The sequence below is a fragment of the Calonectris borealis genome, chromosome 3 (genome assembly GCF_964195595.1).
Source record: "Calonectris borealis chromosome 3, bCalBor7.hap1.2, whole genome shotgun sequence".
Lineage (NCBI taxonomy): Eukaryota > Metazoa > Chordata > Aves > Procellariiformes > Procellariidae > Calonectris > Calonectris borealis.
The window spans coordinates 22924417-22942921 of record NC_134314.1 but is presented as its reverse complement, the minus strand read 5'-3'; the positions used below and the strand labels follow the sequence as shown (position 1 = coordinate 22942921).

Sequence of the window (18505 nt, the reverse complement as noted above, 5' to 3'; positions counted from 1 at the left end):
TATACACATATACATGGAACAAAATCCTTCTGTGCATTCAATAATTAATTCCAAGCCTAGGTTCTGTGGTCTTAATTATAATCAGGTAGTCTCATTGGATGTAATACACATTTGCAAACTAAGTAGGACTCAGCATGAATAGTGGTAATGGTATTGGCCCTTTATTAAATGACCTAATTCAGCTTCTGTTGACTAAATCAAAAGGGAACTGTTGAAGTGACCACATTCAGGATATTCCTTACAGGCCTCATCCAAATTCTACTCAATACAATAGGAATTCTGTTGGGTTTTGCAGCCTTGAAGCAAGCTGCTCTGTTTACTTTTGTATAGCAGAAATGTCAAATTGAAGAGAGAAGAGAAAACAGAAGAAAATTAGAAACAGATCCATGCAACTACCCTAATTTTCTGATGTATGTATTTGTCACTTGGAAAAGCAGAAAACAATTTTCTGAGTGATTTTTAAAATTCATTTATGTTTCTGCTTATACAGCCTGAAATTGTTTACTCTTCCAGTTGATTTTTTTTCCTAGTAACTGTTGTCACTCCGGGCTCAAGTCTAATCTGATTCCAAGTTCACAGTGGTGTAACCGTAGTAGTTGATTTGATATTCATGATGTACAGCAACATAAGAAAGAGGAAAATAAATTGTTATAAATTATTAAAGAATAATTAAACACCTGCTAGATATTAATTTGCCTCAGCAGAGTTTAACAATACATTCTATTTGTAATACAGGAATTTCAGTAAATGAGAATATAGTGCTCTGAAATTTTACCTTAGGCTTTTAATTATACTTTTTTTCCTACTTTTGTCTCAAAAATAGGTCATCTTGCCCAGTTTTTTTAATTTGTAGATTTCATTCCCAATGAACAGGTGATAAAAGTTAAGAGTTATTACAAAAACTTCTTGTCTCAGCAAATTCAAGTTCTTGTTATAGAAATACAGGTTAGTGCTGTTTATGAAGATAAAAATGTACAGTACATCATAATAATCTCAAATTTTTGTACAAGTTTGATTATCTTGCCTTTTTTCTCTTTTGTTTATTTTTACTGGGGCATGATGTACTAGAATAAAAGGTCATTCCTTACTAACATGATGAAAAGGAAACAATTTTTCTTAATTTTAGCAAGGTGTATTATTTTTACAAAATAAACCTATTTTTAGTTCAAGAAGCAATATGTTAACCCTTTTTCCTGTGGTTATAATTCTACTTAAGATGCCAGCATCAAAGGAATAATAATGGGTGCTAGGTTTTGTTCAGTTTTGTCTTTAATTCAAGGAAGGAAAGAGTAGGAAAAAAATGAGAAGTGATTCACCTCTTTCTTGTAAGTGTACATTCTCCATTAGTAAACTTTACAAACTAAACATACCATTATATATCTTTTATTTGTCATATATACATGTTATGTTTTAATCTAATTTTCCACTGGGGCTACCAAGTCCCACTTGGCAAGTTTATGCCTACTGATGATAAATTTGCTTTTCTTAGTAACTTTTCACAGACCCTTTAGAGTAAAGCTGAGAACTGCCCAAGGTCTGCAGACCACAAATTGAAAACCACTGCTTCAAGACCATGTTTTGGTATTTTCTTCATACCTCTTAGCGTGTTATTCACATTGGGAATCATGGTTCAATCAAAAGAAAAAAGAAACAATGAAGAAAAAAGTTTCTGTTTTATCTTAAGCTCTTAGATCCCAATATCTGCAGTCATATCAAAGAAAGGTCTAACAAGGTTGGTGGTAGGGTCTGAAAAATTTTGCAGGAAGAGGAAGTTGCTAAGGAGATTGAAACAGAAAAGTTATCAACATTAAGGTATTATCTTTATCCCTTCATTTAAATGAGAAAACATACTTGAACAAGAAAATCTCTACTGGTTGTTCTGTCTGGTTGTCATCCTCCATCAACTTACCTTGTACTTTGTGTTTCAAGATACTCCATCAAGTAACTTTGACCTTGTACTTCAGCAATCATACAAAGTCGAGGTTGGTCAAGAGTTTTTGTTTGAACATTAAAGCGTCGTTGTTCTCAGACTGTAAAAAAGAACAAAATGTCCTATTACTATTTCCATTTATTTGGTAGTCTTTAACAAAAAGTACTTACCTCTACCTGAAGTATTCTATAAGTGCAGAGTAGAGAATTTTTAGAAGTCAAATAAGTACGCATTTCTCGTGATGGGGGCTTGGCTGATCTCAGTCAGAAAGTCAGTGGCCATTTGCAAAAGGAAGCCAGACACCTTCATGATCCTGCACAGTGCAGTGGGCAAAGGAGAAGAGCTGTGACTGGAAGTAATGCTCCATTTGCTGGTTGGAAACTAGCTTTTGAAATGAGGGCTACTTAATTCTCATATCACATCAATTATTAAAGCATAGGTGATCGCCTAATTAAAAAAAAAAGTCATTATCTCCTAATTTATGAACTCATTCAGCTTCTACTCATCAACTTCATTCTGTTATCTATTAACATTTTCCCTTTGTTGGTTAGTATCAAGTCTCAAATATACTCTTCCCTTGTTGCCTAGGAAATTATCACTCACAGAGAGCTAGAAGCTTCTATTAACTGCCTTTTTTGGGAGAGTTGTCCTTTATATATGTCTCCATTGCTGGGTGCGGGGTGTTACATTTTGCAGACCAGAAGTAATACAGTTACTGTGTGCCAACAATGCACAGGCTGGATACACAGAGGCCCTAAAATGATTAAATTTAATCTTTTTTTTTTTTGAATGAACACTTAAAGAAAAGGAAATGAAATGTGAAAGCTATGTTAGCATAACATTATAGAATCATCTTAAATGTGATATTATGTGATAAGTACTGTAGAAAGTTCTGTCGTTAAAAGTAAATAGTCACATAGATAATCTCTGAATTAAGACAGAAGCCATGGCATTTTGAGGCTGTAATGCAGCTGTCTGTACAAGACAGCTGATTCTCAACTGGGGCTTCTAGGTGCTACTGTAAGCTAAATAATAATGTGTGAAATTAATGTCCAGACAGAAAGAAGTGGAGAGAATTGCACTCTTTTAGCCTTACACATGTGATCGTGTCATTTCGATCTCCTTTTTTTCTGAATTATTGAATCATAACAAATAGGACATTCCAAAATATAGAACCAAAATTGTTTCTCATACAAATAACTGACCTCCTAAAAGAAAATGCACCTGTTTATCTAGAAATTCATATGTATTAATCTTCAAGCTCCAATATCTGCATTGGTTTTACTGAAATGCTAATGTTGAGTGGAAACTGATGTTTGCACAAGTCCTTTTCTTTAATGTTCAGAAATGTCGTAGAGTTATTTCAGGAGGAATGTGTTTTCTTTGTTTCAGATCATATCAAGATAGTCACGTCTCTGTTTCACTACTGGATTACAGATATCCTTCCTGTGAAGAACAGGAAATAAAGCCTTGCCTGTGTCCATATGCGCAGGGTTAAAATTTAATATACAAACTCTTAACTAAGTAGCAATTTTTCAGGAAGAGCAGTGTCAATACACATTCTACACCTTCAGGTAAAGGAATTCTTTTTCTGTGTTACAAACTCCAGAAGACAATAAACAGGGTGTAACTACATGTGATTTTTGTGTTTCATTGGTCAAGAATATGCATATGCTGTGTGGCCTGAGTCTTCAGCTGGATTAGTATGTACATTTCACTTTAGGATAAGGGACTTAACCGGAATGATAAAGTCTGTATCAAGTATTTTGTTTAAGAAGTATGGTTTTTTTTTTGTTGTTTATAAATTGATCATTCCTTTCTGAAGTTTTATTTCTTTACTTTTCTTGTTTATCTGATATATCTGTTTACCTGAAAAACAGAAATATATTTTTATATTTAAATCTAAGCAACAATACATCTGAGGAATGTATTTTTGCTGAATAAACTGCTAAACTATGGAAGTAGATAAATTTCTACATGTGGGTCATGTAGGTACTGTTTGGAGTTATGGAGAAACTTGGATGGCGTTTTCAGAACTATTCCACAGCCCAGCCTGTTACAGACTGATGGCTTCACTGACTGCAGAATTGTGGGAGTGGGTTCTCCTCACTGATTACTGTGTAGTCTTTCTGCAACTGAATTTATCCATGTGTAGGTGATATGGTAAATAATATCTATGGTTGTAAAATGTTTTGGAATCCTGAAGAAAAAAATGCTTCATAAGTGAGAGGCTCTTCTCTCAGCTGAGTCATTCACCTGATAGGTGATACAGAGCAAACCATTTCTCATATCTTAGAGTGTTAGCTTCCTCATCAGTAGGATGGCGGCAACATATTTATCTCCTCCAACATGTGCTTGGAGATATATTACTGATGAGACTATATAAACATTGCGTGGGTTTTTTGCTTTGGTTTTTCATTATATTGCCTGATATATCCTATTGCAAGGCATTGTTTTTAGTGACGCTCAAAAATGTGTAATAAAAATACAATCATACCTCTTTCTCGTTAAGTGAAGAAGTTAAAAGGGATTCCTTATCATGCCAAAGGATTGCAGGTGCTGAAAAAATGGTCTTATGGCTAAGGCAGCTGTGTGCAGCTCTGGAGAACTTGAGTTAGGTCTGTATCTGCTAGGAAAGATATTTAAACCAGACTTTGCAGAGGGGAAGCTAATAGTGTGTTCCCTCTTTCAATGCTCCTGACTTGCTACCACACAGGCACTGAACTGTAGCTGTGACTTTTCACTGAGATGCTATGTGCCTCAGTCCCACATCTGGAGAATGAAGAAAATACCACCTGAATGTGAAGCACCTAGATACTCTATTGACAGACCCCACAGGAAATTAATCACTTCATCCTCAGATTAAGGTTTGAATGTTGTGCAGTAAATGAGGCCTGGGAACCACACAAAAAGGATATGCAGCAACTCATTAGGTAAGTATCATCTGTCCTATGCACTGAATATGAAAAAATAAATGAGATCCTGTAATTAAAGACAGTATTTTGAAACACAAGTACAAACCAGGTCAAATTAGAACCGTACAAACAACTGTAGTGCTTGCATTTCCTCATACTCGAGTGACTGTGCTGAGGGACGTTATAAGGCTGCTGTCTTGGGTGGATGCCAGGTCCTGGGGGTTCTTCCTCCTTCTCCTCTGGGTACCAGGCTGCTGCACCTGGAGACCTGGTTGTCTCTCCGTCCCACGCCGGTGGAGGTGACTGCAGCTTTCATGTTTCCAGGTTCAGCCGGTAGTGGGGCTTAGCAGATACCTCAGGGACACGTGCACAGACACGACACTCAAGGCTGCCACAGACAGGGCACTGCCTGTAACAACACCCATGAGTAACCCTGCCAGGACTCACATAAAACACAAGTACAGTCATCTTCTCTGACTGATTGGAATTGAAGTTCACGAGCGAAAACACGCATGCCTCCACCTCCTAGATTCACAAGCATAGCCCCATTTACAGATCCCTCGAATACCAGCACAGGCCCCCAGCTTCTCTCATATCCCTGCCTGGATCCTGGGCCCTCTTACCTGCTCTGCAGTTCTCCTACTCACCAGCTGGTCCAGCCTGACACACGCTGTCACACGCTCACGTACTCATCTCACAAGCTCTCACGAGCTCATCTCACAGCTTTGTTTATTGCTTTAATTTCTCTTCTTTAATATTTCTGTTTCAGTGCTTGGCCATTTCTCATAATATTGAAGTGATTTTTAAAACTATGCTGAATTTTAGATAGCTGCATACAGAGGAGCAGATTTGGGTATCTTTGCCAAAAAGAAATATTTTGTACTATCAGTAGTCTAATCCCAGAATGTGAGTAAAACTTCTCAGGTCAAAAACGTACTTTGCTTGAATCGGGTAATAATGCGGAAAAGATTGGTTTAAGTCTCTCTTTTTTCCTTTCACGTTAACCACTGTAAGAGCCTTATATTCTGTGCAGAAATCAGCTGGTCCTAAGAAAGCAAGGCTGGGAACAGTTTCAGAACGTAGCTAGTTAGTCAGTGATATCTGATGTCTTTGTAAATGACCTGCGATAGGAGCTGAATCTTACACTTATCAAACCTGCCACTATTACACTAACAGGGATTATAAAGAGTAGAGGATAAAGTAAAATCTGAGATGTTGGAGAGTTTAGAAAAGTGGACCGAATTCAGGCAGATAAATTGTAGATTGTCATTGTAGATAAATGCAATCACATAAGAGTGTATTTGTTTCTGAAACAAACGTGCCAAACAACAGTGTGCTGAGCTGCAACGTGCGTAAGGACACTTAAGAGCAATATACAAAAGAACACAGCAGAAAGATCTAGTTTAAAAGCAAAAGAAATGGACATTACTCATCCTATAATAATAGCAATTAGGCAATGTACTAAAAATGGCAGGGGGGAAGGATTGTTTGGTTCCATGTTTTACATCCTATTTGCAGTCAAAAAGATTTCATACACCAGAATTTTAATACCTGGTCACTTTCTGTCCTTCTTCTCTGAAAGAAATGGTGCTGAATGTCCCTACACCTTTTATGGTTTATTTGAGCAGCAGTATAACCAACACGGCTGGGATATGAAAACTGAAAAATTTACATTAATATGCATCAGTGAACACAGTCTGTTTTACATTTCACTATACATGGTTCCTTCAACATAGCAATGAAACATTTATCGCTTTGGATTTTCATGCTTAATTCATAAATAGCAACGGAGATGGCCTTGAATTTTTGTTTCTTCCGCATCATTTAGTCTAATGAATGTGCAGTATCATGTGGAATTTCTGAGACATTGAAGAGTTTTTTTAGTGGACTTTGCATCAGAGAACTTCAGGCTGAACTGTACACACACTATTATCAGCATATTTCAAACTTCTGGGAAGATAGAACTTTAAAATTTTGTTTTTAAAACCTACATGGACTCCAACAGTAGGAAGAATTTAAGGATCAACTGGAAAGTAGCCCGCATGTGGCTTCAAGGGTTACCTTTCTAGATTGCATAATTAAACGTTACACAGTAAGGAAGGAATAGCAGCACAGTGGGAGAGAAATCGGGCTCTGAGTAGATGGTGGTCCCTTCGCTAGGCTCCATGTACAAGGAAGACCACAGAGGCTGAAGTTGTTTTGGGCATCTGTAGTAATGAATAGCTGGTCACTATGCTTGTATGCAAGGCTATGAGTTCAAAGCTATTATCTCTATATATAGGTACCTGTTTTATTCTCAAAATTGCCTGCAAGACCTTAATTCTTCTCTTTTGCGGATATGTAATGTGGGAATCGGTCTCTAATGTTACAGACTTTTACTGCTTCATAAGTGGTGCAATATTTTACATAGTACTTTACAATCAAGAGTTATAAATTCTTTAATGTGTTTTCTATGACAGCTGGTTTTTCTCTCCTGCACCAGTGCAGGGGGGTTCTACTCAGTGGGCTGAATCTCTGAAATGACATTTGGGGAAAAAAAACACTTAAAAAAAAAAAAAGACAAGGAAGGAAAAAAGTGGTGAGTGGCAGCATGAAAGCAGAAAATTGTTAAGCTGTCTTTGACTGAAGAAGACATATTTCATCCAGTAATATCTGGTATATCATAAAACCAGTCCACAGAAGTCGAGTGGAAAGTGATGTGTGTTATGCTTGTACAGTATGCTACACATTAGGTATAATAACACGGAGTGGTAGTGAAAAAAAAAAGCAAACTGTAAGATTGGAAAAATGCATTGTATTTGATATTTAGGCCAACCTCAGGTTATAGCTATGTAGATTTTGTGATTAATTGCTTCAGCCTTAGATTGCACCTAAGGAGGGCTGCATTGCACATGTTTGTGCAGCTAATTTAGCTTCACTGTTAACTACTTTATCCTCTGCATTGCGTCTAAGTAAATTTTGTTGAATAGGGTAATTATAATGTCTGAGTATTTCGCAATTTTTAATATATGTTTTTCTTAGATGAAGAAATGTGTATTTTTGAACTGCCAGATATATGCTGAGCTAAGCCATGGGGGAAAAGCACCACATGAGTATAAAGAAAAAGCAGAAATTTACAAATGCTATATGTTTACTACATCTACAGATCTAGGAAAAAACTATATATTATTTGATTATTTGAAAACAGTGTATATGCACCACAGTCACTCAAGGTCAAATATATGGCTTTAATAAGGACGTTCTTCAAGTTGAGTGCTTAACTTGGTAGAATTAATAGTCTGTAGTCATTTTAATGAACTGCATACATTTGTAAAATGTATAAGCAAGCTGTAGTTCTCTTTTACATTATTACTGCAATGCTACATCCTGTTTTAGGATACATAATGCAAAAAAAAAAGTGTTATTTAAGATTGAAGAGGACTACACAAAAATAGAGGAGGAATGAATCTGTGGTTCAATACCTTCTTTTCTTTTGCATCAACTGTAGGCTGCTATAGGTGGCATCAACTAGAGGCTGCTTTTCTTCACTTTCAGATCTTTGCCAGTCCTCTCAGTCCCTCAGTCAGTGCACAGATGATTCCTCCGTCCTCTCAGCCTCTGGTACTAGCTTCCATCACCCATTTGCTACATTTTCAGATTAACATATTTGTACTTTTTCCCACAATGCCTTCCACAGCTCTCTACACAGCAGTCTTTCTATCATCTTCGTTTCCTTCTTTAAAACTCTCCTTTGCTATGGTGCTGCCCAAAAGCTTGGCAATAGTTAGGTCAGTAGTGTGCTAAGACAACTGCCAACTGTGCTGACTAATGTTGCCTTATTCTATCTGTGTACCCCCACATCAGTCTGCCTATTTTCTCATCTGTTTTCTTCTTTCTTAAACCAGTACCAATTCGATGCAGGGTTTGACCTGCTGCACAGCGAATTTCTATTACATCTGAGGTGCCAATATGCTGGGAGAATGTAATAGACTTAACTACAATCAAGAATATGCTAGAACATGTAAGCAAGGCTGCTGATAGTTAAAAATGGCATAATAATTTTACATTGCACACATGATCAGTCTAGTAAAACAGGGACCTGTTTCTCCCCAGTAGGCACTTTGGAGGCAGTGTTCATCTGCAGCTTGCTAAGGAGAGCTTGGAGGCATGCAGGGTGGGATTCATTTCTCCTAACTTCAGATGTCTGCAGTGTAGATGTTTCCATCTGAGCTGCCTATCCTAAAGAACTTTATAATCACTGGGATGAAATAGATACTTGTACAGCCCAGTATAACTGATTCTAGACGTCTATATGGATAAGAACAATGGTAGGAAAACTTATGTCTTTATGTTGACTGTTATGGGAGCATAAACAGGTAGGTCAAATGGAAACATCTGCATTGCAGGCATCTGGATCTTGTAAAAAAAAATTCATTTACTGCATCTGAGAAAGGGATGGGAATGTACATGTTGCATGACCAAAACATCGCCTACTCCTGGTGCTGGTCTGGCAGTGGCAAGCTCCTTCAACTTGGGCAAGGGTGGTGACCCCCGCCTCCTTGCTGCTTTCATATCTTCTGTTGGGAAGCCATTGCCTGGGAGTGGTAAAAGGGAGAAGGAGAAGAGTAAGGAGCTGTTGTACAGCTGTGCTTGGAACTCACCCAACACAAGCCGAGGAGGTGCTTCTCCTGCTCTTCCTCTTCTTCCCTTCATGTGATCATGCACAAAGTGGCCTCCACCATTTCTCAGATAGGCTCAGTAAAAGATTGCTGTGTGATTTATTCCTCCTCCCCGTAACAATAATGAAGTGGAAGTGAATACAAACGCACGGAGAAGGAGTAACAATTGCTAGGAATATCAAACTGATTACCCATTACCTGTGTTCTAGAGAGTGAATCAATAGCAAATATATTTTTTTCAGAATCACAGGAGTAATCACCAAACTCTGTAAACATAATGATTGCTGTTTGATCTCTGTCTGGCACGTTGGAGCTTAAAATGAAGGTCATGTTCAAATCTGATTGGAATTCAGGGAAAGCATCTTAGCTTATTACCATTACTATAGTGCTGGATTCTATTTACATTGGTGAACAGTTTAAAATACTTGACATGTTATTCAATTAAATCTGTGATTGCTAACTGACAGAACAAAGTGCATTGATTTTTCCAACCACATTAAGCTAAGTACATGGCACAGTGTTTCATTAGCCTGTCTGCTTAACCCTTTCACATTAATTCAATTACCCAGTGTAAAATTAATGTGTAAAATATTAAATAACTCTAAATTTCTAAATTAGAAGGCATTGCAGGAATATATTCATCTCGATAGTTTCTGACATGTATTTATTACTGGATGATTTACAATCTGCTATGGATCACATTGTTATCCAGATAGCAAAAGTCAGTCAAAGTTTTTTCTCTGTACTCACTCAGTAAATTGACAGATTCATAGAGGGTAAGACTAAAAAGGACATGAGATTATCTTCTCTGACCCCATCTAGATCCCTGGTCATAAATTTTCCTTTTTCTTTACGGTGAAGACCAGTAGCTTGAGTCTGAAAAAGACACAATTTGTGGTTTTTGCTAAAGCAAGTCTTCTGCAGAGACAGGCAAGCTGGATTTAAAGACATCAAGAAATGAAGACCTAGCTCCTTCTCTGGTCATTTATTCCAGTACTCAGTCACTCTTAACGGTTAGAAACATGTGCCTTATTTTAAATTTGAGTTTGTCTAGATTTAACTTCCAGCCATTAGTTGTTGGTATGCTTTTCTTCACTAGATTAAGTAGTCCCTCTCTAGCCACTGTTTTCTGTCTGTGAAAGTTTTTGAACACTGTAATCAAGCTATAATGCAACCTCCTTTTTGCTACCCTAAACATTATCTCTTTAAATTATTTTAAGGCATTTTCTACAGCGCAAGGCTCTCTTGTACATTCTCTCTCATTTTTTTTTCCACCATTTAGAGAACAAGTGTGCTGGAACTGCACATAGAACTTAATTTAAAATCTTAGCAGTGCCAACTTTCGTACTCACTATTCCATTGTTTGTGGGTCCACTTTTTACCATAGGATTGTATAGGGAGTCCATGTTGAATTATTTGTCGTAGTAGACAAGTACTCGAAATGTATTGCTTTCCAGAATTTAGTCCCTGGTTCCATACTTCTTGTTCTTAAATGTCTGACTTTCTGTTTGGCCATATTAACGTTAATTTTCTTTGACTATACCTAGAACAGTAATTGATGGATTGTTTTGTGTGCCTGTACTGCTTTCATTAATATCGACTACCTGCTAATCTTAGTGTCATCTGCAAATTTCACCAGCAATGATTCTATGTTTACTTACAGATCATTAATAAAAATGCTGAACGGTGTTGAGTGCCACTACTAACCTTTATGGGATCCAAAGAGGAATAACATCATTCAGTCACGATTCCCTATTTATACTTTCTTTTTGAAAACAGAAAACTGAGATCATTTAGCAGATTTCTAACGTATTTAACATGTACTTTATTGTCTTATATGCTTTTTTTGTTTTGATCAGAAGGTCATGTGGCACTAGGTAACTTCACAGGAGTCTTAAATAGCACAAGGTGCAATGGTTTTCTGCTGCTGTCAGCAAGTATTTCTTCAGCTTTCTACAAGAACAAGCTTTAATTTTTTTAGGTAAGGATAAGAGTCCAAACTAAAGACACTGTACAAAAAACCATAGAATTGTGCTTCAGAGTATGTCTAAGGGGAAGCAGAATAATTGAAAAGTATTCAAAGTAAATAGGCTCTCAAATTTGTCTTATGTGTTTTCAATTTGTTGCTCTGCGGGGAATGATTTGCATTAGTTAAGAATTATTGTTGTGAAAGATTCCTTGTTTTAAAACATCAAAGGAAAATTCGTATTTCTTTCTTTTCCTGCGAGATGTGATCCATAACTTTAGTTATGAAGATGTCTAGTGTGTGCATTATCTGTTCTGTTGCATTTCTTCCAGCTGGTAATTGAAGAAAGATCCTTGCAATAAGTTCTTTAACTACTGATGAAAAAAACAGGTTTGAGACTTAGAAGTTTGCTTAGGAAGTTGCATTCACAGTTTTATAGTGGGATGTGCAAATTTTCAGTTTTTTACAGAAGCAGTTCTCTGAGCAGATTTCCGGGCCACAGCACAGGCATGTTAACTGTCAGTATCAGCATTAACTATCTAAACCCTAAGCTATTGTTGGAGACCAGTGTAAGGATTCATCAGAGATATTAATCGAAATTCAGTTTAGTCTCCCAACTTCTGCCGCTCATGGAGTGCCAAGTTGCAGTTGGTATCATGAATCAAAATGCAGTCAGTTAACATTTTCTGTTGGAGCTAGAAATGGCAGAGAGAAGTCCCTGTTACTCTCCGCCCAGAGCTGTCACAGTCCAGAGAGAAGCAGGAGCAGATTCTCAGGAGGATCCTTGTATGAGACACAACCACCGGTGGGATTCCTACTTCATTGCAGTGGTTTATCACTCTCATGGTTCCCTTTAGTCAAGGCTGTCTCACAGGCTGGCCCCAAAGCTACACAATGGAAAAACAAAGGGGTAATAACAGCCTGGCAGCGCAGTAATGAGCAAAGTCACAGTACGGCCAGTTAGTACAGGAGCTAAACGTGAAAGGGAAAGGATTTTAAAACAACTTGCAACTGGAAGTACCACTCCTGCAGCAGCTGCAGGAGCCCACAGTTCAAAGGCAGAAGAGAAAACTGAAGTGTTTTGTACCAGAAATTGCAAAAGAAAAAGAGCCAAGATAAGAGATATTCAGAGCAATACATTGATTTGTTTTCTCAATGTGAATAAAGCTGGTGAATGCAGTTCTGCTGCTTTATTTAGAATCATAGAATCATTAAGGTTGGAAAAGACCTCTAAGATCATCGAGTCCAACCGTCAACCCAACACCACCATGCCCACTACACCATGTCCCCAAGGGCCTCATCTACACGTCTTTTAAATACCGCCAGGGATGGAGACTCAACCACTTCCCTGGGCAGCCTGTTCCAAGGCCTGACCACTCTTTCAGTAAAGAAATTTCTCCTAATGTCCAGTCTAAACCTCTGTTGGCGCAACTTGAGGCCATTTCCTCTCGTCCTATCGCTAGTTACTTGGCAGAAGAGACCAACACCCGCCTCACTACAACCTCCTTTCAGGTAGTTGTAGAGAGTGATGAGGTCTCCCCTCAGCCTCCTCCAGACTAAACAACCCCAGTTCCCTCAGCCGCTCCTCATAAGACTTGTGCTCCAGGCCCTTCACCAGCTTCGTTGCCCTCCTCTGGACACGCTCCAGCACCTCAATGTCCTTCTTGTAGTGAGGGGCCCAAAACTGAACACAGTATTCGAGGTGCAGCCTCACCACATTCATTTGAGGAAAGTCTAATTGCCCTAGCCAGAATCTGACCTGTGGCTGTATAAACCCCTCGCATACAAATAGCACAGAGCCTCCAGCTCCCAGGTTCTGGCTCTGTGCTACCAGAGAACTGCCTTGCAGGATTCCAAAAGGTTCCTTAACTCTCGCCTGCACTGGAAGCCCTAGGGAAAAAAGCAGCGTTTCTGTCAAAAGGCTCTGGTGGCATCCTTTCTTTCAGTCTGATTCCCTTATGCATAAGCAAAAAACATCAGACTTCAATATCAAGCCAAAAACATTTCAGGTGTCCTTGTCAGGGTACCTGAGACACAAAGGCTTAGCTGACTGTTGTGTTTCTAGAAGTCCCATGCCCATCCACTTTCTCCATAATTTGCAAGGCCTTGCCCTGTTTCACAGAGTGAAAAGCAGTCTCAAACTACCTTGCAGGTACCATAGGATGAGAATCTGAATATGGGCAAATCCTGGGAAGCAGCTGGCAACAGTGACTTACCAGGAGGGAAGGAGAGATGGGGCTACATGAGTGTAGCTTTTCCCACGTAGGTTGCGATGGTGTTTCGCAGACCCGTTCTGCTCTGTGCTCAACAACATTCTCATGGATAACCTGAGACTTGCAATTTCAAATGAGAGTGGTGGGAAACTTGGGAGGTAAAAGTCACAAAGATGAGATTGCATTGAGCAATCCTCTCAGCGGATAATTAGTCTTTTGAATAATATCTAAGGGTCCTCTCGATCAACCTTGATGCAGCTCCAGTTGTCCAAAGCTGATCCCAATCATAGGAATTGCTGATATCCAGAAATCATAGATGCTTTGTACAGCAGTCTCCTGCATGGTATTTTGTTTGAAGCCAACCAAAGAAGTCTGAGAAGAACCCTGTAATACTACAAAATCCATGAAACTATCTGTTAGAAATCCAAACTAGGCTAGTCTTTGTCACCCTTTTTTTTTTTTCCTGAACCTCTAAATTGTTGTTGTTACTCTTTGTGAATATCCAGGATAAGCAAGGCATCTGAAAAACCTACCCAATAAAAGCATTCTACCCACAGTTGCTGTTCCTTCTCTTCTCTGGATTCAAATCTGAGTCCATGGACCTGAATATTATCTCAGTGCATGGAATAGTGTGCTCACATTGTCATTATGCCCTGCAGGGGTATTCATTCCCTTTCCCAATCTGGCAGCCTGTGCTTGTGAGCAAGAGTCATTACAACCGAGCATGCTGTTCTATGGTATATCCTAAGGCGGCGGAAATGACTGTGGTCCAACTCGCAGCTCAAGAGTATTGTGCACCAGGATATTAACTGTAAAACTGGCAATATTGCTTTGGTGCAGAGGCTTCCTCCAGGCACCCACAAGACAGATGGCTTTATCAGTACGCAGCCATTCACTTCTGCATTGCAATTGGGAAGAAATGCAAACAAATTTCCAACTATCTTTGCTAAGCAATTTTACAGCTGTCTATCTGAAATTAAAGCACCCTCCCTTGGTTGTGCTTTGCATTTTTATAGTGATTGGCAATCTTTTTTCCACAATGCTACACTCAGCCTTGCACAGAGTTTTTAATGCTCACAAAAATACGTGACACTAAGTTAACAAAGATGAGTGCTTCAGACTGCAGGGAACCAAGCAAAGGAGGATTCTGCATAATCTGTATAACTGGACACTTCCTATAGACCAGTGTAAAAACCAAATCGTCTCTGGCAGGGGAAGGCTTTTGTGTAGAAGTTCATAGGAATGAATTGGTACGCACCTCATGGAAAGGCTTTGCAGAGCCTATACAAAGGGCAGCTTCCAGCCCACGGCCCGTCAGTCCTGTCCCTCCTGAACTGAACTGTGCACCGGTCTTTGAAGTGGTATGAGCCAAGGATTGAAGCAGTGCGTTTCTCAGTAACTGAATATCTGTCTTTGGCTCAAATGAGTGGGAATCCATGAACGCGTCTCTCAAGTTGGAGTGAGTTTTCCGTCAGAGTCAAAAGCTGGTCAGAGCTAAATTTTAAGATGAAGCAGCCAGGGCATTTGCACCCCCTGGCTATTGTAGTACCTGTGTTCTAGTTTCCAAATAAAGTTGACACAAACTTCCCATAAGTGAGAGGTAAGACTGAACCATGCTTAACTAGTAGTAAGTACCACCTCGCCATCGGGGAAAAGCAGTTGGCTGAGATTTCTGTCAGCTGTGAAAAGGGAGGAGTTTACAATCGGCTCCGAAAGTAACTTCATGATGGGACAATCTGTCACAGCAGTTCCTAATTCACAGAGAAGCTGTGCACTGAAAGCAGTCTCTCTGCCTCTGAACTGGAGAAGTCAATGTCTGATAATCAGTAAAAATCTTGTTGGCAAGGCTATGATGCAGGAAGGAAGTAAAAAACTCAAAGGAGGTTTTTTTTCCTTTGTGTATTGGGGCAGGGGGGCAGCGAATCCTCAGGCATTTCCTGCCTTGGAGAAGGAGTGTGGGAAGATCGGAGGAAGCCCGCCCTCTAACTCTGAGTGAGGAAAGAAAATCCCCAACAGCTTGTATTTCAAACCCTCCGTTTGTCTGCAGGTCTGTGTTGGTAAGAACACAGTGACAAGAGGGAGAGGAAGACATATAGAGGAGGTAAGGAAGGAGGAGAGAAGAGTAAAAGGACACATCCAACTTGAAGAGTCCTGTTTGCTCATTCTTCATATAGAAACTTTTCCTACTTTTCTTTATACTCTTTTTGTCCTTCCCTGTACCTTTTCTGAGTCTGCTTCATCCTTTCAGAGATGGGAGGACCAAAACTGCCCATGTTATTAAAAATGCAGGTTCACCATGCATTTTTGAAGTGTGCTTTGATTTGTTCTCTAGTCCTTTCCAAATAACTCGGTTGCTTTTTTGACCCCTTACTGGGTACTGACCTGACATCTTCATAGAACTGTTATTTCATTCCTGAACAGTCCTTATCAGTTTAAGTAACTATGTGCACCATTTTGCAATACCGTACACAGAATTTCATGTGCTGTTTTATCACAAGTTGTTCATGATCGTGGTGCTCTTCTGCAGCTTTGCACAGTCAGCTTTCAATTTTAGTCCCTGTGATAACTGTAGTGGAGTCAGCAGTCTCTGTTCCCCCATTATTCATCACCTTTTCCAGGTCATTTAGGACTTTGCTGAGCAGCACAGATCCTGGCACAAAGTCCCATAGGATTGCGTTGGTGATTTCCTTCCAGTGGGAAAACTCTGCATTCCTACTTTTTCTTTTGTATCTTTTAATTGCTTATTCATTCAAATGAGGATCTTCTTAGCCCATGAGACTTCCTTTTTAAGAGCTTTTTTTTTTCCAATGAATTTTAAAAATGCAGTTTAGTGTACCTTGCCTGCTTATTTGTCGATTCCTCAAAAAAAAATGCCAATAGGCTTGTGAAGTATGTCTTCCCTTTGCAGAAGCTTAATGGAGTGCTTCCCAATATATTTTTCCATGCGTTTGCTCATTCTGTTCCTTGCAATCGTTCCTACTGGTTCCTATAGACCAGGTTCACTGGTCTGTAGTTCCTCAGATCACCCCTGGAATCCTTTGTAAAAATTAGCCATTTCACCACCTTCCCGTTCCCCGACACCGAGACAATTCCCAGTGAGAGGTTACACACCATGTCTCGCAGTTGTGTTATTTCATCCTTCGGTTGGTTTAGAGCTCTTAGGTGAATACCATCTGGTCCTAGTGAGCTGTTAGTGTTATGCCATGGGAAATACGATCTCTGAAGAGAGAACTCCATGCTAAGTCCAGTGCATCGTGCTTAAGTGCAAATGCTCACTACTGTTCCCCTCTTGTTTTGTTTTCCACTCCTAGGTAATTTGAATTCTGTTTTAATCATTTCTGCTTGGCCTCACAGTCAGACAGCCACAACATTTAATCAGAATAAAGAATACCTAATGAAAAAATAAACCTTATAGAAACGCTGCTCTTTTGATTAATGTATTTTTCATGCTTTATTTCCTGCATAGATTGTTTTACCCTCTTCTTAAGTTGATGAAACAATCTTCCAGTGTTCAGCAAGAGAGTTCAAAACATAAGACATGTACCTTTACGCAGGATTATGCCTAAAAATAGATTACCAGTCATGTTAAATAGCCACAACTGTGCTGGCACAATGCCATGCCAGAAATAATAGATGTTTCTTTAAGGGATTAGAACATTTAAATAGGAATACAGATAGTAAGGGATGGGAACCATGTGTAATAAGCATTGTGAATGTAATTACAAGGAAACAGAAGAAGGGGACATGTCAGAAAGTGTACGACAACAGAAATTCAACTAGCAAGGTTCCCACTAAAGCTATGTAATTTAATTTAAAGCTTTGAAGCATTTTCTACCATACTTGCAAGGCTCCAGTAATTTAAATCTTCTTATATGGCAGTTTAAAGTCTTGCAAGAGAATTTATAGACCTTTTGTGGTTTGGGTGGACTAATTCATTAGCCTGTTGCACTGGAAACACGCAGCATACAGTGATATATATTCAGGCCTTTACATCTGCAAGGATGGATCAAAGCATTTACAGTTTCTAAATTAGAAAACATTTTTGGATGTTATAGATAGATATAGATGAAGATATCCATTACCGCTAAATGTAAGTAGCTTTCTTAGCAGACCACTAAGGAAGACTTCAGAACCTCTCGATGTTCAGATACATTTGCTTATGCAGGAATGGCAAATGTCAATAAAATTCTACATTTTGATAATAGCTCCAGATTTATTTTAACTGTGATCACCTGTAGAACAAGTACCAGCCCTTCCAAAAAGAAGATTCTGCAGGTTCATTTAGAAGGTGGATCGGGTGCTTTGAAATGTAGACCTTAAAGTTTGGGTTTTAAAAAAAGGAAAAAACCACTAAACTATCTTTGTAGGATTCATGACTCACAATTTATAAAGCCATATGGAATATAGTAACCCACACATTTTGACTATCTGAAAATTTTGTTTGAAAGGAACAGAGAACCAGTGAAATGATTGACTGAAGTTGTGTACTTCTGTTGTAAATCAGTGCCTTAGAATTAGAACTAAAATTGTGGTCATGCTTTGAACAGTATCTATATTATCTTCTTAGAATGAATCCTTTTCCATTCCAGAGTCCTGGTATCCCAAACATCCCTACTGCGGCTATTTTTTCACACTGTGGCTGTGCTCTGAAACAAATGAAAAATGTCCCTAGCTACAGAAAAGCACAGTATACTGTATGTTAGGGTGTTTCTCATACATAAAATATGGCAGGTCTTTGCAAGCCTCCCAGTCATTTGCAGGCGTCGCAGGAGATCTCGTGGCCTTCTATCCTCAGCTGCCCTACCCAAATACCTGCATTTCTG

At 38.9% G+C, this 18505-nt stretch overlaps 1 protein-coding gene across 3 annotated transcripts in view; it reads left to right on the top strand.

The window, feature by feature from the left end:
* ERICH1 (glutamate rich 1) overlaps positions 1-10120 on the top strand; it is an 83520-nt gene extending 73400 nt beyond the window's left edge. For 2 of the 3 annotated variants that reach the window (XM_075145178.1, XM_075145179.1), the window contains one exon: positions 3323-10120. In XM_075145178.1, coding sequence (XP_075001279.1) covers positions 3323-3396 — 74 coding nt within the window. In that variant the 3' untranslated portion in view covers positions 3397-10120. The remainder of the gene's footprint in view (positions 1-3322) is intronic. The other variant, XR_012672898.1, reaches the window with a different exon arrangement.
* The last annotated feature ends 8385 nt before the right edge of the window (positions 10121-18505 follow it).